The 21,875-nt window shown below is 42.8% G+C and overlaps 1 protein-coding gene across 1 annotated transcript in view; it reads right to left on the bottom strand.

Moving 5' to 3' along the window:
- Positions 1-402: 402 nt before the first annotated feature.
- LOC104078139 (leukocyte tyrosine kinase receptor-like) overlaps positions 403-21,875 on the bottom strand; it is a gene marked incomplete at its 5' end in the record, with an annotated part of 54,867 nt that continues 33,394 nt past the window's right edge. Inside the window, 16 exon segments of the mRNA XM_009579670.1 lie at positions 403-1,773; positions 2,518-2,608; positions 2,982-3,116; positions 4,578-4,679; positions 5,309-5,401; positions 8,057-8,108; positions 8,111-8,141; positions 10,583-10,712; positions 13,709-13,773; positions 16,211-16,301; positions 17,161-17,347; positions 18,012-18,122; positions 18,871-19,023; positions 19,514-19,620; positions 20,135-20,321; positions 21,202-21,358. Of these exon segments, the coding sequence (XP_009577965.1) occupies positions 1,000-1,773; positions 2,518-2,608; positions 2,982-3,116; positions 4,578-4,679; positions 5,309-5,401; positions 8,057-8,108; positions 8,111-8,141; positions 10,583-10,712; positions 13,709-13,773; positions 16,211-16,301; positions 17,161-17,347; positions 18,012-18,122; positions 18,871-19,023; positions 19,514-19,620; positions 20,135-20,321; positions 21,202-21,358 (2,466 nt within the window).

Here is a 21,875-nt window from a genome sequence, read left to right as displayed (position 1 = left end):
CTTGCATTACTTCGTTTCTACCTCAGAGGAGTAGGTATTAAAACCAAGAAGAACTCCAGTGCAGCAAATGCTAGACAGTTACCCGAGAACCTCAGCTTAATGCTTACCAACATAGCACAGGAAATTACTTCTGAATATCAAAGTACTTACAAAAATGAAGTTCATCCCAAGTAAAGTCCATTAAAAGATAAAGACAGTCCATTTCTCATCACCCTTTCTTGAAAAACCACCTGCCCCTTCCACGCCAGGACCTGTGAGGAAAGCAACACTGTGAGGCAAACAGCACATTTCCTTGACTATTCAAAGGGATACTATCAGCTCCACCAACTTTTTTTTTTTTTAAATAGTAAATTCCTCTTCATTGCTTGTTTTCAATGCACGTGCTCAGAGGAGCCTGGATTCTTTTTCACCCTTCCTACTGCTTCCAATTTGAGCAGTAGCTTCATTTTTATGTTTTTCCACAGGGTCTGCTAATAAAACAGATGCAAATGTGGCTGCTATTTATTTACTTCCCTTACAGTGCATGAGCATCATTAGTAAGTCATCAGGACTGTAAAAAGCTCTTGGGAATATAGCAGCCTTTGCAAGTTGGTTGCTGCTGGCACAGCATGCATTTTTGGTTTCTTCAGTCTGAAAGAAGTGCAACCTGTGTTGCTCATTATTTCCATCCAAATGCTGCGGTTGGATGGTAGGTCCATTTCTTTTCACCTGAGCAGATTGAGAAGGAGTCCTTTCATTGAGTATTGTATTCTGAATCAGAGCAGCAATGCCATTGTTCTCCACTGCTAAACTGGTTCAGTGGAACACATTTGATGGACAGAGATAGAAATGCAACTGTCTTTAACGATCTGGGGATCCGGCAGGTAGAAGGAGGAAGCAAAACATTGCTGATGTTGAAACATCACCCGTCTGAAGGAACTTAAATGGAGGAAGTAAGTGAAATAGGAAGCAGTCCTTCCAGACACACATATTCCCTGGTCTTTGGAAGAACCGTTTCTGTTACACTGGAGTAACACTCAGGTCATCTGACAAAGACAGACCAGAGTCCCTCTCTCTTGATGTTTTCTCTGTTTTATAAAAAGGCTTTTCATCTCTGTGCACACTGGAGCTCCTTAGCACAGCTGCTCTGACCTCTGCCAAAGCTGATGGCTGGTGGTCAGTGCTATAGCACAGGTCATCATAAGCGTAATTCACATTGCCACAGGGGAAAGTCTGGAGTTTCACCAGTTCAATCCCACCAATATCCAGGTGAGGGCAGTTGCTTCGACTTGGAGATGCTGGAGATGTCCGAGAGCTAGAAGAACTGCAATTCCCATCAAAGCCCGAATCTTCCCGCTCAGGAGTTGCTTTGAGCTTGGAGCTGGGGCTGAAGTGACAGATGTTCTCTAGCACCCATGATCCATAGGTTGGGTTCCAAAGATTTTTCGTTTTGTTTTTAAGTCTGTGGGTTGGTGGATTGCTGAGCTCCAACTTCTGGTTCGAGGCCTGCTGGAACCAGGACCCACTGTTCAAATCGCTGAGGCACGGCAGGCTGGGCCCTCGAGCAGTCCAGTTGCTCAGGTTCTCCACCAGTAGCTCTTGTGGACATTGTACAAGTTTATGCCCAGCATGGTGGGAGTCCAGTGTTTTAGGCGTTGTCTGTGGTGTGAGAGAAGGGCTTACCAACAGAGGCACTATCCCGCTGGAAATGTTTGGGCGCATGACCGTACTCCCTTCATCCTCTGGTGTAGGGCCACACTCCATGGGCAGCTCAGTGTTGATCACATCAGGGTCCTGAAAAAGAGAGACAAGAATCTGTTACGCCCTGAGCACCTCCAGGGTGACTGTCACGCCTGCAATTTAAGAGAAATAGCTATGAGCGTGAAAAAGTTTTTGACAAGAGAGGCTGACATCAGGTTTGGGCAATATTCCCGCACGTTGTACAAGGTGCTATGTGCCACCCGGATATCGCATGCTGTTAGGACTTGCAAAAATGCTCTCTCATTTATGTGCTTCCTTTGAGCAGAGGCTGTGCTTTATTGAAATCAGTAGCTAAGCTGGGAGTCACTAGTATATAATTTCTCCCTCAGGAGGTTGGATCCAGGCCTGTAGCTGTAAAATGCTACCAGATGGTGAACTCACCGTGCCATCTCATTCCCCTCCCCACTCCATATCAGTTCAGCTGTGGCTTTCGAACAACATTAGGCAAGGTCAGAATGTGGACCTTGAAAGAGATTCTAATTACCTGTCCATCACCAAATGAAAGACATTTTGCTACTGAACAAGCTGAGAGCTGAAAGCATCCACTTGCACAGGAACAGTATAATCTCATTTTGGTTGGGCTGAAGATGGGACAATGAGGATGGATACCAGAAAACCCAAATGAAAAGAGCAGTTAAGCCAACAGCACCACCACAACTGGGAAAGTAATTCGATCAGTCTGTCAGGACTCTTCACTTGTTTTTGCACTAAAGCTAGTGCCTTTGGATAGTTGGCATTCCATGGATTATCATCCACCTGGGTACCAAAGACCAATACCTGCGTGCAATACTTGATTCTTTCCAGGATGGTGGAGAAGTTTGGCCGATACTCTGGGCTGTGCTGCCAGCACTGTGTCATGATCCGGTACCTTAAAATAAGTAAAAAAAAAAAAAAAAAAAGTATCAATCAAGAAAGATAATTATGCAAAATGTGTTTCAGTATGAAGTGATCATGGGTCCAGAGGAACTGCACTCGGTACATGGCCCAAAGGAGGAGAGCAAAAGTGGATGTCATTTCTGCATCCTTGGATCCTAAGCCATTAGGGGACCACTACTTAAAGCAAATCCTATAGTGCTCTAAGCTGTATACAAGAGGCAGTGGCTCAAGAGACATTCAATAATACCCACCTAACACCGGGGGCAATCACCGTTCCCTGACTAAAGGGGTCTAAGTTGCCTTTGTCTAACCTTTTTGATACCCACTATCCCTTGGAGTGCTTGCGGGAGTAAGGAAATACTTACACTGGCCCTGGACAGTTTTTTGGTGGATCCATTCTTCCTCCACTGGTGACAAATTCCAGCACTTCCTGATTAGTTTTGCAAGGGTAGGGCATGTAGCCTAGAGAGAAAATCTCCCAAAGAAGCACACCAAAGGACCTGTGTCAGAAACCAGCCAACAATACCAATTAGGTTTCATTTGTGCTCCACAAACCTGGCACGAAGCTGTGTAGGAAACACCACAGCAACAACCTTTCGAAGCTGTAGGCCAACCACGGTAATGTGCAATTAGCGTGATGATGAGTCAACTTTGCTATAAAAAAACCCAATCAATCAAAACCTTTGCTCAAGCTCCAAAAGTAGCTTTGCAGAGGTTTCAAAATATTTGAATAACTCTGAAGTTGTTCTTTCTGCTGCATTTGTTATTTCTAGAGCAGGAAATGCCAGAGCACCCTTTGCTATGTGTGGTCTAATTGAAAAGAACTGTTAGATCTGGCATGGAGATTCCTACCTTACTTGGGAAGATGTTTGAGTCATTGTTTGGGAACAGGACGCTCAAGAATAAAATCAAGTAAGAGACATCCAGTGAAACTGAAAGGCAGCAGCATTTATTTTTTGTCACGTTACGGTTGCTCTCCTTTTTTACATCCACGGGTCAGTTAGGCAGTGCCACTGAAAATAATGTGTGACTTAGAGCCAGGGGAGTCAAGAGGGTTCTGCCAGGACCTCAGCAGGGTCAGAATTTTAAAAGTCACTATTTGCTGCAAAGGTGGAAGAAATTTCCAGTACACACATGTTACTTATAATAGCCTATTACAGGAACTGTAGCACTTTCCTTCAAAATACTTAGTACTTGCTGCTCGCAGTTAGGCGCTGATAAGCAATCCCTTGTCTTCCGGCATCACTAACAACTTCAGGAAACTGGGTCAGTGTGGCATTTAAGGGAATGTCTCAGTACAGTATATTGCAGAATCTACTGTATAAGGAGAGAGGCGTTCTTAAGCAACAGGAAAGCTTCCATTCCCCAGCACCTGTGCATGAATGTGCTACTGTTGAGGGGGTGCTTATTTTAAAGAAAGATCAAGTTACATGAGGAATCAATATATAAATATTGTTTCCTCAGCAACCAGCAAGGACTTCTGATTAAACCTGCTGTCATTTTATATATAATAGAAAAAAATTATACAAAAGAGTAATCCTGGGTGGTACAGAGAGAGTTATTTACAAGCTATATAAGCAGGCCTTGTCACTGATAGAAAATGGCAGATACTGAGGGTTGATGGAAGTGTCTGATGGTATTTGTCTGGATTTTTAACTGAGACTTCTTGGGAATCTAAACTGCTTTCTCTTTTCATTTCTTGATTGCCTTTATACGATACTCTACATTTATGTACCGTGAATTGTTATTTCCTCCATTTACATTAGATTTTTTAATTCTTATTCAGAATTCTTTAGCCATGCTTCTACTGAGTGCAGAGAGAAGACTTCTAATATTTTTCTGGGAAATTCTGACATTTTTAAAGGTTCCTGCTGTCTGCTGAGCAGACATTTTTTTCTTGAGCAGTACATTTCTTTACCCTTATCACTGAGTAGCAGAAGTGATTAAAAGACATTTGTTACCAGGTATCAGTCTTGGAGGTGAAAATGCCCTCTAGAAAAGCTTCTGGTGGCATCCACTTGACAGGAAGCATGGCTCTTCCTCCCTTGCGGTAGTAACTTGCTCTGGGAAAGATAAAATGCATGGAGAATGTCATATAGTCTGAAAGGGCTCAGATATATAAAAGATCTTATTACCACAGCAACAGCAGCTGGGGATTGCATGTGGCAATGGGGGCCAAGCAAGAAAAAGGAAAAGTCATCAACACAAACAGTGCATTGAAGCAGTATTTTATACCCTCTTTGCAACTGGGATGGAAACTGAGGATGTTGTAGGTGCACAGTTGAAGACATCAAATTTGCTGATGCTTTGCACGGGGTGCTGATGCAGCAAGTCTTCTTGACATCATAAACTGAGAATTATGGTTTGTTTTTTTTTTTAATTTAAGATTATTTATGCTCAACTAGCTAATAAATTTGCCTATGCTTGGTTTAGTGTCCACATGTGTTTGCAGTGTTCCCTGGGGCTCAGTCTGGAATAAACACAGTTGAAGTGTTTATTCCAGAGTAGTAGTAGGCTAGTAGGCATAGATGTGTTAATTTACAGTCTGTTACCTCCAGTTGGTTAACTGGTAATCAAATTCAGACACATAATGGATGGTTCCATTGCTTCAGATTCCATGAGACAGTTCAAACCAGCCAAAATGATACAGATTACTGAGTTATTCACAGGACTGAAACGGCCTTTCACTTACCTGTAAATATCCCTGGCCATCCCAAAGTCACCAATCTTGGCTATTCGTCCTGCTCCAGTGCAGGTCAACAGGCAATTCCTTGCAGCTATATCTCTTTAAAAAAAAAAAAAAAAATTATTAATACTAATTCTAAACTCTTAAGTAGCTAAAGGAATAAAGAAAGAGTATTAGACCCAGTCCTGCAAGTCTTAGTTGAGTCATCTTTACACAAATGAGAAGAAAAGCCTTATTAAAAATAAAAAATAATGCCAGCTACATTATCATTTTTATTAACCACAATTCTTAAACTGCATTTACCTTACATTTTCTACCCACTGGTTTGCAAGCATTCCCCACTCCCACCTCCTTTCACTAAGGCAGAAAACAGGGTCATTATCAGACCAGGGACAGATCCAGCCTCTTTTGCTTCAACCACATTATGACAGATTTCTTTCTTGCTCTATTTTTTTTAAAGAGTGGCATCTCAGCAGTGTCTCCATCAGTTACAGATGTGATGCTGTTGGGCAGTCTTAGTAAACTGCTTGAAAAGTCAATGTAGGACCAGATTTGGTAAACTGTTGCTTTGTGGCTTCTGGATATCTCCCGTGGAACCAAGCAAAGCTACATATGGGAGCAGCCGTTTGCTGGGTACAGGTTTAGCTTGTGACAAATGGCAGTGATGACTGCATGGCCAAGACTGAAGGATTTGTGTTCATTTTAAATAAGCATTCTGAAAAGGAACTCATTAAAAATCATAGCACTGTGGGGGTCCTGTTGACTGCCAAGAAAAATGAGCTCCTTGAACAACTCATATGTTTCTTCCCACTGCCAGCTTTGAAAAATCCCTCAGGATTTGGAAGTCAAGCTCAGCTTTCTCCTCCATCATCAGCTGTGACTCCTAGATGACAAGACCTGCCCTTAGTGACATCTCCACAACCCCACTACCCTACCTTTTCCCCCTAGGATACCTGTTATCTGTAATGATAAACTTCTTCCCTTCCCGACCCACTCTAAGTAATACTGACATCACTAACAAATACTAATACAGAACCTGAACAAACTTCCTTCTGTACTGATTTCCTGAACTGTTGGCTAAAACAAAACAGGTCCTTCCCACGTTGCTTATACTAGAGGTCTAACAGTGCAAAAACTGACCCAGAGAGTTTTTAAAAGTGATATGCTGCTGTTAAAAGAGTCAAGGAGTAGTTTCTTCTATTTCTCTCCTGAAATGGAGATTGGTCTTGAGCAATAGCAGCTGGTCTGTCCATTTGTTGACATAAATATTAGAAGCTTTATCTGATGACTGCTGAGCTCAGTGACATATAATAAGAAAACCAGGGAACATCTACCTGACAGGAGAAATGAAAATTGATTTTATAAAACACTTGTGGAGAAAATTTCTGTTGAGTTTCTATTGGACTTCTTGCAGCACAAGCAAAAATTGGCCCTTATCATAAATATAATAGATCAGGGTGGGTGGAGGCTGATGAGTGATATTACTATTACAGTAAGGATTTTTAAAAAATAATGCTGTAGCAATTAACTCTGAAGTTTCCAATTAGAACACTGATCCCCTCATGTACTTATCAAGAGATCCAAGAGCCAAAACTTGTTGCATGCTCTTACTGCTCTTTTTTAATGACAGAAAACTCTAATCCTTTTTTCAAAGGAACTTATTTATTGTTCCAATATAAGAGAGACTGAAAACTGTCTCAGATGCTCTAATCATAAAGCCGTAACATATCCCATATCTCAATCTCATGGCTTTTTGCTCCGATTGCTGCTTGCCACTTGTTTGCCTCAGTCTCTACTCACTCTTGCCTAGCTCTGCCTCTTTGCTCTGTGCAATGTCATGCATACGTATGCATGCTTACCCGTGTGGGTGAATCAGTTGTCTACTTGCATAACTCCAGGCTGCATGTCGGTTTAGATAGAGCCTGTGTGACCCTCTTGTGTGCAGGCCTTTCCTTCCCTTTACACACAAGGGCTGAACTCAGCATGGAGTTCATACTCAGGAAGGAATTCAGTTGCACGCTATGCCTGGGAACGTTATGAGCTGAAACAACTATTAAACAGAAGCAAAGAAGTCCAATATCCAACTGGGAATTTTAAAAGGCGACCTATAATAACCTTTACCTCTTCTATAATATTTTATTCTTATTTGAAGCTTGCCATATCAACATTTTTTTGCTCTACAAAAGAGGAGAAAGAGGTGTGAACAGACAAATATGGGCTCCCCAAGACCACACAGCAGGTCAGCCACTGAGCTGGGAAGGAAGCTTTAGAGTTGTGTTTTTACCTCCTGTTATCCCTGTTCTACCCTTCTCTAGTCAACGGCTCACATATAGAATCATATGATGGGCTGTCCTGTGCTGATGGGATAGGGAAAACATGAAGTCAAGATAGGGAGATCAGAAAAGAGAGAAATGATACCTTATTGTCTTACAAGCTAATGCAGAGTGACACTACCATCTAGTGGACTACAGGGCTAATCTCAAATGTGTCTACATTGTAGGCACCTGAAAATTAACACTTGAAAACACTGCGAATAGAAGATTCCTTTCTCCCCAGCAGTGCAAAGAGCAGTGCAGAGCCTAACTCCTACCAAAAGACAGTGAGACCAGACCGAACATCTAAGCACAGGCCGGTATTTGTAGAGGAAATCTCTGTCTCCCCCCTGGAGATTAGTTCTGTCTAATCCACTGCAAATAGAAACTGTGTGAGCTTCACGCACCTTGAGATACATCAGAAGGGACTGTTTCTCCTCACCTGTGGATGAAATGATTCTCTTCCAGATATTTACAGCCGCAGGCGATATCTGCAGGTCCTGCATTGTTAGCGTGGATGGTTGATTCTGGAAAAGGACAAAAAGGACATAGAGAATATGGTAAGGGAAGAATAGCGGAGTAGAAGAATATAGTTCAGGCAGGGGATAATCATAGAGGGGCAGAAGGAGGGAAAGGGAGAGACATACATACAGGGTGGGGGAAGGGTTAAATGAGTCAGGAGCAAAGAGGAACATAAGCAGATCAAAGTAAAGGGTTAGAAAATGAGTAAACTCTTATGCAAGCCAAAAATCTTTCAGAAGATTTTACTTCTCCTGAGCACAGTGCCTGAGTGCAAGCTGGTGAGAGATTTGTGGCCTGGCCTGAATAGCCTAGTAAAGGCGGTGGCAGAGAACTATTCCCCTTTGTGAAATCAAAAGACAAGCAGGTTCAAAAGGTGAGATGCAGAGAAAAAACCCACCCACTTTTAAAGAGTAAGTTAATAAATTATCAACAGAAATTAGCACATGAACTCAGACAGAGAGCAAAGATGCGTGAGTGCACATCTCTGCACCAGCAGCCAGCACTCATCAACTTATCCCTTCTTGTGGAAGGAGAGAGATTGCCCTCAGGAGCAGTATGCAAAAAAGGGATGCTTTACCGCAGGACTCCGGGACTGGTACTAGCCCTTCACCATCTGCACTTCCCTAACTAAGAAAAATAAAGAAGTCTTTCTCCAGGAGCCCTGCTCATTTTCATCTCATCATTTATTTCCCCATAGGGAAATTTCCTTGGTGTTTCTCCAGGAACTTCTGTATTGCTCTCGAGAAGGGTGGGGAGAAATTACTACACTGCTGATCAAAAGCCCAAGAGATATCAAATAAAGCTCTTTTTAAGGCTGCTTTTGTTTCTGGATGCTGTTATTGCTGTAATTTCTCATGCTCAAACCACATAACATACACTACAGCCATTGAGCACTATTTTTATTGGCTAGGCAAATTACTGTACAAGGCTCTTGGACATCTGCCAGGGAGAATTATTATCGTTATAAAGTAGGCATTTCTGGAGAGGAAATGAAGAGCAAGGAGGAGAAATAGAACCACAGACTTCCAGCCTTATCTCTGCTCTGGGATCCCTCTGTCAGAAGACTCTGATGGGACATACATTTTCTCTGCAGCCAGGGAAACTTGTCGTGAAATACATTAATGATGGGGCTAGTTCTGTTTTCAGAAAAGGCATACAGGGACATTTTTTTAAGTACTAATTGGACTTCAACTATTGTATTTGCTATCTGCTAGCATACCAGCTAACACAGCAGCAGGTTTGTTTTCACTTAAAAAATAACTGTTCTTTACCTTACAACTATATATAAAATTCAAATAAAAGTATTTATTATTCTCTGCTGCCCACAGACCTGATCTACTCACAGAAATTGTACCACTATCACTATAAAGGCCAAAAATAAGATATACAAACTCCTCCATCTGGGTGCAGTTATACCACTGTAAATGCATTTAATTAGTATATTTACTCCTGTATGAGGAAGAGATTAAGCTCGATCTTTTAACAACATGTTAGTACCAGCATAGGAGTATACACACATGGAGCTATATTGTCATAACTATTTGGGGGGGATGCGCGTGTGGAGGAGAAGCTGCGCAACTGCATCACGTGGTGTGGGAGTACATGAGGCACCAGTCAGCCTCCTCCTACCCCTGTAGGCAGCCAGCATAGGCACCTTAATACAACAAGAAATAACGCAGGATCAGGCCTAACTCTTCTTTTTTTTGAAGTCTCCACTCAAGCAGAGATATATACTTATTTAACAGAGGTGCCCAGGATCACACTGTTGAGAAGCAAGAACACATGTCTGGAATCAGCTATTAATTATAAGAACGCTGAAACTAATTAATGCAAAATATTCACTGTACTTGGTTGGCATCAATATAGTACTAGAAATCAGAGATGATTTGCAAAAAACCTCATGACAGCTTTTTATAAAGGTGGGTTTTTTTAAACAAAAATATTTGACTTGATAATTTCATTTGCATTGATTTAAATCCCTGTCCCACTGCTACATGCAGGCTCAGCTCTTCAAGTAGTATAGATTTGTGCATCTCCATATGGTGCTGATGCACACCTGCTGAGGACCTAGTGCTACAAATTCCCATTACTGCATATCAGTGTTACAACTTCAGCTCCTCACACACCACCACAGTGCACAGAAAACATGGCAGACATTGAGAAAAGAAAGCCCCTTAATTTGTAGACCAGTTGACAGAGAACTCTCCAATGGCAGGACAGGATTTTACTCTTTCCTCCTCAGTTACTAATAGACTGGAGTTCTGGCATTGCTTTCATTTTCTCTCACTGACATCTGCTTATGTCAAGCAAACAGACGTATGTATGCAGAAGTTTGTAGGACCTGGGGCATACACTGCCTGGCTTCAGTGCCTTTATTCAATTCATAAAAATAATAAAAACAGTTGTACTGAAATCAACCACAAGCCTAGCAGGGAAGTTATCTCACCACCCTGGGTCGATTCTGCCGAAGAAAGCTCTTCATATCTCCTCCAGCCATGAGCTCGAGCAGAATGAAGCGAGGCAGTGTCTGTAGGCTAACACCGATGCACTGCACGATATTTTGGTGATTGAACTTACTGAAAGACAAGATCACAGCAACATGGAAGAGAAAGACAGCATTAGTACCTGGCCAACATCCATCATACTCACTGTGCCTTGAGCTTTGACAACCTGGATTGAAGCAAATCCTGATGCAGTGCAAGTTACCAAACAAATTCCTACTTCAGCCGTATCAAAATGCCTCTCTGATTATGACAGCCCCAAGATCAGGGTTATGCCTGGCTTTGCCCATGAAGGGTTTTCAACAGAAGGTACGAAAAGTTGAAAGTAAAGCGGAGCCTTCTGTCTGTGAAGAGAGAATTTAATGGACACACTGACTGAAAGATGGGGGTGACGTGAGATGGGAAAGAAAGCTAAGCACTTCAAATATGCAAATATTATTGGCATTTGTGAAACAAAATCCTGACCAGTGAGGATTTTAATTCAGCATTGGCTATTTTAAATATACTGCTGTCTAGTTTGGCGGACTCAGTTCAGTATCAAGTCTGCCGAAGAGGGGCTCAGCTAACACCTACTGCAGCAGCTGCTTATGTGATGGCTTTCTGCCTCTTCCAAAAGAAAGCTGAGACTGTCAAGAAGCTCAGTAAGACTCAGTCATTAGAAAGCAGCATCTTCCCTTGGATAGTGATTACCTGGATAATACAGGAACTAAAAATGGAAAGGAAGTTGAGGAAGAGAAAGGGTCATGTGTTACTAAGTGAATCAAAGCACTCCGTAATCGATTGAAATTGCTCTTTAACGAAACATACATCAGTGTTACCTCCGGTTCAGCTGCCAAAATTCTTGCAGACTTTAGGAAGTGGCACTATGTCATGAGATTCATGCTTTTATAGCAGAAAAACAGCATCTAGGTATGAGCTGGGCCAGACAATGAGAAGAGGAACTTCATGTTGCACAAATTAAAAATGCATACATTCTGACCACTTACAATCAACCCTGACTATTATTTTAAAGTCACCCTTGACTATACTATTGTTTTAAGCTTATGGATTTGGGTTAATGAAGTAAATTCCGAGACTGGAATACTTAAAGTACAGGTAGTAATAGGAATGGCTGTCTGTTATCTTTTCGAGGCAGGTTTTACAGATCTCATAGTTCACTGTCAGAGAGTTGTGCAGATGAAACCTTATAAAGGTTCTGTCAAGCTTGCAAAGACATCAAGAACCAGAACACATCTAAGAGAAGTGGCCATGCTGGGAGAAGGGCTGTGTTCCATCTATGCAAGCTACACACGCAGAACCATATTCACTACCTTATCCCTACAGAGGTTTCAGAGTGTCTCCCTCAGCTATTTTTGTGCAAACCAAGGGTAAAAGCCCAGGACCTTCACTGCAAAAAGCACTTACTTAAGCCAACAGTTCTACAGATAGGAAAAGCCAAAAGGCTGCACACGTATGCTCAGCTATTGCCTGAAAGCCACAATGGGAAAAGCTTTTCACACTTGCTCCTTCTTCAGCTGCCAAACTTGCTCTTATAAAAACTCCTACTTTTATTTGCAAGAGAGAATATAGTTTAAGCACTAACAGCCAAACCTAAAAACTTACCTCCTTGGCACAAAGCCTGTGTTGTACCACCTTGGTGCTGCTCTTGCAGAGGCTGAACTTCTGAGTCACTGGACAGGTGGCTCTAATCTTTAGCTTTCCTATTGCTTTCCATTTCATCATTGAAAGTTTGTTTTAGCAAGGGCTTCAGGACATGATTTATACTTAGTAAAAGGGCAATGGGATTCTTTGAAAAGGAAAACATTTCAAACACAGAACATGTTTGTACAAAAATGTTGTGCCTTTTTACTCCTCTGAACATGACCAGCAGAACCAACCAGCAAAATTTTTTGTTTTGGGTGGGATAGAGTTAATTTTCTTCACAGAGCTCATATGGTGCTATGTTTTGGGTTTGTGATCAAACAGTGTTGATAACACATTGATATTTTAGCTATTGCTGAGCAGTGCTTAAACAGCGTTAGGGCTTTTCACATCCCCCCGCCAGCAAGCAGGCTGGGGGTGCACAAGAAGTTGGGAGGGGACACAGCTGGGACAGCCGACCCCAACTGACCAAAGGGATATCCCATGCTATATGACATCAGCAATAAAAGCCGGGGGAAGAAGGAGGAAGGGGGGCCATTCAGAGTTTGGCATTTGTCTTCCCAAGTAACCTACGCGTGATGGAGCCCTGCTAACTGCTTACTGCTCCAGTGGTTACAAAGGTGGTCTTTTTCCTCTACTTCCCACCTGGTATTTTCACAGTGTGCTGGTTTTGACTGGGATTAATTTTTTCCGTAGTAGCTAGTATGGGACTATGGTTTGGATTTGTGCTGAAAACAGCATTGATAACACAGGGATGTTTTCATTATTGCTGAGCAGTGCTTACACAGAGTCAAGGCCTTTCTGCTTCTCACCCCACCCCACCAGCAAGTAGGCTGGGGGTGCACAAGAAGTTGGGAGAGGACACAACTGGGACTGATGGCCCCAACTGACCAAAGAAATATTCCATACCGTATGATGTCATGCTCAGCAATAAAAGCTGGGGGGAAGAAGGAGGAAGGGGGGCCATTCAGAGTTTGGCATTTGTCTTCAAGTAACCTACGCGTGATGGAGCCCTGCTTTCCTGGAAATGGCTAAACGCCTGCCTGCCAATGGGAAGCAGTGAAAGAATTCTTTACGTTGCTTTGTTTATGTGCCCAGCTTTTGCTTTACCTATTACGCTGTCTTTATCTCACGCCGTGAGTTTTCTTAATCTTGCCCTTCCGATTCTCTTCCCCATCCCACTGCTGCGTGGGGCTGAGCTGCCTACTGGCATTAAACCACAACAGATGTGCAACAAAAGAACCTCAGTTACTTTGTTTAAGATGAACAAGTAGCTGAAACCAGTAACTCATATGCTACTAAAATGCCATCTAGTGAAAAATAAGGCTGGATTCCTTTTCCGAACCCAAGCAAGTGGATTAATAATTCTTATTACCTGCATTACTCCTTTTCCCCCTGTCCACCCTCAGGTTAAAAACCTTAAACTATACCTGATAATCAATGCTTCCATCAGGAAATCCATCTCATCCTGCTCAGAGCAGACTTCTGGCAGGGTCTGTTGAAAGGTAAAGACAGTGAGGACCATCCCACCAAAGAATTGAGAACATTTAGGTGACCACCAAAGGAAAAAGAAAAAAAAAAAAAAAGAACGAGCATGTAACATGTGAATGACCTCAGGAACCTACGAGGAGGGCCTCATCTTTTCAGTGCCCAGTTTATTGGACTGCACGTGACCCATTTGGTAGTTAAAGTTAGAACAGGAAACTGGTGACCTACTTGGAGATTTTTTGTGTGCATCTAACTATATGCAGTGTTCTGGAGGAAAATAGCTTCAGGTACACATCAAGAAAGGCACTAGCTGGGGAATTACAGATCTAGTAAGCACTTTAAAATGACGGGTGTTAATTTATTCTCCCTTTTCTATATGTCCACATTGCAGCACATGCTTCCATGTCATATAACACATACAGTCACATGATTTAAATAATTGTGCCACGTGGCCTTATAGCCTTCTCTCCTGCCAGCAGATTTGGACAGCATCTGCCACTGATAAACATGAACTGAGAGCGCAGGCAGCAGTAGGAGCAGCGCCTGCTACTGTGCCCACCGTTTTAACGTTACGGGATGGTTTGGCACAGCTGTGTGTAGTGCCTGCTGCCGAACCGCACGCAGAGAGGTGGGACGTTTACTGCTCAGTGCGGTGAGGCTGGCATGGAAACAATTCTTGTCATCAGCAGTGTGGGATACAGAAGACAGGGTTGCATTTTCCGATCTCAAATAAGTGATTGCTTCACACAGGACAGTGCAGATGATCTATTAAATTGGTGGAATGCCCACAAACAATATGTGGAATATGTTGCAAATATATTTTTTAATTTATTCCCAGTCTGCACCTGCTTCTTCTGCAAAGTTAGATCAGGACTGGTACGCTCCATCATGGAACAAGGTGAGCACGGCCACAGGTTGGGCCCCATGGACACTTTACCAGTTTCCAGCTGGGGAGAAGAGCGGCCTTTTGGTGATGTTCAGGCTGTTCACTTTACAGGGAACTGGGTGAACAAGTGGGCAGGTGGGCAGTCAGGGCCCTAACAAGTAGCCATCGTTGCTGAGACTTGCAAAACTGGTGACGTCCTCACTGGATTATCAGAACTGAACAACATGCCAATCTACTTCTGTTTGCCGCTGTGCTGTGGTGCTTCCTCCAGTCTGGACTGTGAAACTGGGTTGGGCCATTACAACTGCTTGCTAGTGTCTGCTCTGGGTTTTCATGCACGTTTCTTCAACGGCACAGGGAAGTTCATAACAAAATGCCATAATGCATGATCCTTTCCCTTTTTTTTTTTTTTTAAGAGGGTTTTGAAAGACAGGACGAGTAACAATAGAACTTCTTTTTATTAATGAAATCTACATTTTGGGCTGAACTCTTAGAAGTAGATTTGCTTTTCTGAGTCACAAGCTTATAAAAGAACAAAAGTAGGCTATAAGCATCCTTAACTTCAGGGCTGAGTAACTGACAATCCTGAGGCAACAGCAGTAATTTCACAGAAAACCAGCCTGTTATCTCTTGCCATTAATGACATGGAAATTAGCATGGTTCACAATATATATTCACAGCAGCATATTTAACACTGCAATACTAAGACTCTACCTGAAAGTTTTACATATGGTAAACACTACTCTCAGTATAAAGGAAATGTAATTGAGAAACAGTACAAATTTTTAAATACGGCAATGTCATGTGAAAAACTTAGGAGAAAGCACTCAAAACCACTGAAATGCAGAAGTAGTAATATATAAGCATTACTATAAATGTTTACTGTTTGCAGTCATATAAATGCTTCATATTAATATTTGCCAGGACTTTCTTTTCTTTATACAAGATTTAGAAATCCCCTTCTAGTCCGCAATGCCCCCAAAATATCTGTTTGTTGCTATTTTTTTCCCCCCTTAAGTTTCTTTTTTCCTTGGCTGCTCAGATCTATAAAAATCATTGTGGCAGAAAAGCCATTGTGGCAGATTCTCTGTTGGGGTGAACTAGTGGTTCTGTGTTGATTTCAAAGGAGCTATATTTATGTTGATAGAGAATTTGTTCTTATTTTATTTTAACTAATCGTATTATGCAGTCTTCAGGTGACTAATTCACACAACTTCCCATCTGAGGGCACTGATTCTATCTCTCCTGAGCAACAGGAACGGAGCTTACAAAAGAGATTGCCCTTTTTAGATTCTCCTCCTAGTTAGATCACAACTTACAGCCATTAGGCATGCAGCAAACAAGACAGATGCTTTACTTTCAACCTGCTGCTAGTGCCATACAGCTTAAAAAATCAAAGTTTATAATTCCCGGATGCAGCAACGTGTGGAAACCTGCATCACACACATGCATACGTCATTATGCATGTGATGAACGTGAATCTCCAACTGGAAGAATAATAAGATAATATGGCTCCTATGGGTAATTATTGTTGTATAAGAAATTTGTGGGTACTGACCTTGATAGCCACTTGAAGAGGGTTGGGATCCCCTGCAATGCCTACCACGGTTCCCTCATAAACCTCACCAAATGCACCATGACCTAGGGCCCTGGAAGAAAAAAAGAGAGAACAGATGTTACTATGCCCCTGGATCCAGTATTGGCCAAGCTCTTCTCTTCATCCAGTCCAAGAATAGGAATAGAACCTGCTGTAAGAGATGGAATCAACAACAGAGTTTTGTTTTCATCTCAAAGCCTCTGAAAATAACTTCTCAGTATTTTCTGTCACTGTCACTAAAGCAGGGAGGTTGGATCCTTAATGGTTCTGAACAAATAAAGCAGCCTGCTCCATTCTAGGGTCCTATCACCAAGTATGGCAATAGCAAGGCAAGAAAGAACTGGAGAACATACAGAATAAGGTAGCTGCAAGCTGATGGCTCCAGGAGACGGTGTAAGACAGCACATAAGAATGATCAGGTTTTTCATTCTAAAGTTTACATAATTTTGATCAATATCATCTGGATGGTATGGAGCCGAAGAGCAACCTAGTATGTATTCCCTTGTGACAGGAAATTTCCTTGTGACAGAAAATGCTGAAAAAGAAATACTGCTACAGATTTGGAAGGGAGTTACTGCCAGGTGGCAAGTGTAATCCAGGACATCATATAAAAACATAGAGGTGAAATACCCTATGCTTTGTGTGGGAACGTGGAACAGGAGACTCATGAACTTATACTTCTGCTTGAGAACTTTATGGAATCAAAATACCTTCCAGAACATAGTAAGTGTCCTATCTGTTGTATTTTGGCTGGCTTGGATTAGGTGCTTTCCAGTTAGTCACACAGGTGGCCCTCGTTTTCTTGTCCTGGATACTTGATGAGTAAAACAAGCATGTGAGCCCTACCTCTGTCTGCTTCAAGCTGCCTTTCCTGTCTTGTGCCAGAGAGCAACCCCTGCTGCAAACCTTACCGAAGCAGAGAGATGTTCTTCCGTGGGATCTCCTTCAGCTCACTCAGAGTGGCAGCCTTCCCTGCAAAGCAGTAGTTGGGGTTGTAATCTGTCATGATGGCCGATGTGCGGATTTTGCTCAGTTTATATTCTGGGCTCTGCAGTCGTGCTCTGGCTCCTTCCAGCTGCTGCTTCTTAAGGTGATAAACTGGGGGTGGGGAGACAAATAAAAATGTACAAACAAGATCAACAGCTGGAGACAAAAGACAACGCTGGCCACACGGAACAGAAAGAAACCAACTCCGTAATTATAAAGGCTCAAGAAATATCTTTAGCTCACCAGTATCATGCTCTTCTCCATGCTTTGTACTGATTTAATACTGGATATGCAAACAGTCTTATTCCTGCAGAGTACTAATCACCTGGGAGCAACTTAGGTTTCCTCTGCTTCTTTGAACATTGGCTGAGGAAAGGCTGCTCCACAAGACACCTTGCTGACATTGAGTCCCAAAAAGCATACCACCTCCCTGAATTAATTATATGTTTAAGTACAGACTGTGACTTCAGCCTATATAGCAGTGGCTGCTAAAGAAATGCCTGCTAAGAGGGCTTTCCAAGCTCTTTTCTCTGTAGCAAATACCAGAAAAAAGAAAAACCCTCTTCTTGTTCCTTTGGGATTACGCTTGTGCCTAACTGTGGGGTGGAGATGTTTCCTATGACTTCTTTCTCCCTGTCCCTCTCATCCATTTGGGAGACCACAGCACTCTGGCTCCAAGTATTAGAAGCAGTAGCATGTGGTTGGATGATGTCCTTTGTCCGATTTAACTGGGAAAAGCCAAGTCAAAGGATGATAAGGAGTAAGTGTTTCTTACTGATAGATAGGCTGCCACAAGTGAGGATCATTCCAAGCACCACAATCACAGCCACCACAGCTAGGAGGAGTGGGAGAGGAAGGTTTCCCTCTGGAATAGGACTCTGGGGCACTGGAAAAAGAAAAGATAGAGGTGCATTAATCAGAAAACAATCAGAGCTGCTGTAAAGCATCCCTCTCAAGGTTGCTCCTATTTCAGAAAACAATACAGAGATCATGGCCAGACCATCTTATAAAAACTACAGCAAATCCCTCTACAGCTCTGAAGGTTGAAAAAACACCTAAATAATTTAAAAAACATTGTGAAGATAAAAACCTATCTGATAAAACACAGACCACTTATCCATTCTTCAGTTTTTTATTAATGGGTAACACCACTGTTCCCAAGTTGAAACTCTACAGTCTTGATGCTTTGGAGTTGCAAGAGACTGTGTCAGGAAATAGCAGTGAACACCAGGCGTCAGCTGAACAGGCACAGTGGGAAACTGCTGTGGAAGGAAGTAATTTGTGCCTTAAATAACTCAGCAGTAGGTGGTATGTTATACCGGAGAGGTATTTACGCTTAAATATCTGATACACTGTGCCCATTCAGGAAATTTACACCGTGTCTCTTTACAGATATTTTACCTTCTACCAAATCTAAACCTGAATTTTGGAGATGATGATAGAGATGCGGCTCGGTGTGTAAGGAAAGGACATCAGGAATTTTCAGTCATACATTTGACTGACATTTCTTATAACACTGTGTTCACTGGAGCCACCAGCTGTAACTTGGGGATTTGACCATCAAAAAAGCCAGGAGGAGAGACAGTACAAAGAATACAGACATTATCCAATGAGGATAAAACTCTACATCTTACCAGTGCAGGTGACGTTGTCATTGGCCAGCACAGCCCCCATCTCACATTGGCAGACTGGCAGGTTGGTGTCAGGGTCCCGCTTACAGTTGTCTGAGTGGCAGTGGCTGCAGTTAAGATAGATCTGAACCTCTACCTCACCGTGACTCTCCATGGCTGAATGAGGAACCAGACACAACAGGCGGGTTTAGTTTAGCTTTTCGCATCTTGTTCCGGTAAGGAAAAAAACAGAGCAGGTACCTACAACTTCTCTCCTTCTCTGCAGCAGAGCAGATAGATGGTGGACACATGTCAGAAACCTTAGGGGGGAGCAAGGAGGGAAGGAGAGATTGGGTCCCTTAAGCAAACAGAGAGGTCTTGAAGTGAATTGACCTGGAAATGCCTGGGACTGACGTTGTGCAGTTGAACTTGATGACTGGTGTCTCTCCTGGCTTAGAGATCGAGAGGAAAAAGGTCCCGGAGCACTATAGATGTATTTAAAGAAATGACCACAGCTAAAGATCTGGTCTGCAGAGTGAAATATGCCTGAATGAAATCCATAAAAAGCAAAGACAGGAGGAGAGGGAGCAGGAAAGAGGAAACTGAGAGGAAGAAGGAAAAAGGAGGACGAAAAGAACTAAGAGGAATAAGAAGTAGTATATTGTACCTGCCAGGGGATGCAAGAAGATCTCTCCAATGGGGTTCACAAAAGAGATGCCATCCTGCCCACCAGCTGTGAGATCATCATTGCCAGAGGCATGCCCGTATGGCTAGCTGATCAGTGCTGCGTGCTGCAAAAACATGATGCCTCTGAAGGGCTGCATTCATTCCTGGCTCTTATCACCCGGGGTCACTCTGCAACCTTCCAGGGATATATTAACACGTATAGTGTCCTTGACAGATAAACACTCACTTGACCCAGCCAAGCCAGGACCAAGGCTAGTGAAGTGACTTATTCCAACATAGGTTTCTCAATTCAGCAAGGTAAAAATATATTTGCTTTAAATAGAAAACAGAAAAGGAACATTTTCCCTGGGCAACCTGGGGACAAATGAAGGGGTGATTTACACCTTCCAAATACTAAATAACATAGGCACACTTCTATAACCTTGATTTCCCCAATTAAACAGAGATGGTGGAGAGTGAGGCAGGTTTTATACCATTCAGCTTGAAGCATCTGTGAATCCCCTCCTGCAGTAGTGTACCACTGCACTGAGAGCTCTAGCCCTTAACTGCAGGTGCTCTGAAGGGTTCAAAATTAGACAGCATGACTATTCCTCCAACAGACCTACCTCTGTAGCCTCCACCTCCTCCACCAGAAGTACAAGCTCCTCCTCCCCCACCGAAGCCACCAGAGGTGTCCCATTGGAGCTTGGCTAGTGCTTGGGGACAAGCTTGACCGCCTTCTCCACCTTCCAGAAGGGACTTCCCAGCCTGAGGAAGCAGAGTCTCATCTTGCCAGCCACCACCTCCACCTTCACAGTCAGAGAGTGAAAGAACAAAACAAGAACAGGTGAGGGAAGCACAAGCAGATGAAAGAAGGAGAGATACTGTAAAGAGACAGAGATTGGCCCTTATTAATTTCTTAAGTGCATGCATTCAAGTCAACTCCTTCTTTAAGGATTAGAGAATAGCTCCTTGTTGCCGTGGATAATAACAAAGTGGAAACCTAATGCACAACCTGTGGTATGTGCTGCATAATCAGCACCTTAGCACCAATTTCTAGTGGCATTAGGGAAATCAGGAGCCCACCACTGCCCTTCAGGATAACTGGTTAGGGCTTTCAGCCATGTGAGATGCTGAGCTCCCCAGAGAAATAAAAAATAAACTGGATTTCCTCATGTTCCTCTAGCGGCTCCTCTATAAGGCTATTACGGGAGGAGATGGAGAACCACCGGGCTTTTTTGTCTCTTACTAAGGGATTCTAGGCACAGGTGTTACAAGATTATAAATAAGGTTGCATTTCTGGTATAATTCCCACAATATAATTCTTGTTGATAGGGCTTCAGAAGAGTAACAGGGAAAAAGTCTTCTCTTCAAAGGCCATTGTTACAGTGTGGAGGACTGGGCTCCATCCCCCAAATATCATTTTCACTGAGTCATTTCAAAGAAGAGAGGAGCCCTCCTGTGGAATAGCCTCTACTGGACCACTCATCACCTGTCCTGTGCATTCTCTTTTTATCTGGTGACACACCATATAAGAAGACATCCTTTATAGACTACCAGCATATTTCCAATAACTACTGCCACAGAAAAACTCCAAAAGACCAAAGAGAAGCCCCTCACTTCATGCCTACAGGACAACTTGGGTATTCAGCCATCTGATTCAGACCCTGTGTGGTTTTAGCGTCTCACCTGCTGCCCCAGTCTTCCCACTGACTCCAGGTACCGCAGTGCTGTTCTCAAATTGCTCCAGGGGTACGTCATCCAGGGAGCTGTCCTGAGCCTTCAGGTAGGCTTTTCCTCCTCCTCCTGCTGCGATGAGCAAAGGTTCGAAAATCCCATCCTTCTGCTGGAAAACCCCCCATCAAACATCAGAAAAACTTCACATCCCTTGGGTATGTGAACTCACACAAACTCAAAAAGCATGAAAGCATCCCAAAGAAGAGTGGCCCAAGGCCAGGGCAATGCTACTGATTGTCTCCTAACTGCACTACAAAAATGCTTTACACAGTGTTTCTGTGTACAAAAATAACTGTTTAACTGAACACCAGGGGTTTTGGGGTTTTTTTTTTTTGGTAGGACTGCTGCCAGTATTAAAGTGGGATCTTGGTGTTATTCCCAGACCTAAGCTGTCAAGAACTGAGGAACCAGTTCAGCTAGCTTAGTGACAGTGACAAGTATGATCAAGGATATGAAAAGAGATAAAGAATTTAAATTAAAAAGGCAAAAAGACAAAGAGAGACAGAAGGATAGGGAGGGAGGGAGAGAGAGAGGAGGGAGACGGAGACTCCTTTTTCATCACCTTTTTTTAAGAACTGAGTATCATGTGCCATGACTGACAGTGAAAGCTAGTTGCTCTGCTGGAC

This window comes from Fulmarus glacialis, unplaced genomic scaffold (genome assembly GCF_000690835.1).
Source record: "Fulmarus glacialis isolate BGI_N327 unplaced genomic scaffold, ASM69083v1 scaffold8086, whole genome shotgun sequence".
Classification (NCBI taxonomy): domain Eukaryota; kingdom Metazoa; phylum Chordata; class Aves; order Procellariiformes; family Procellariidae; genus Fulmarus; species Fulmarus glacialis.
Note: the sequence above shows the minus strand (reverse complement) of the source record. Positions and strands in the feature narration are given on the sequence as shown.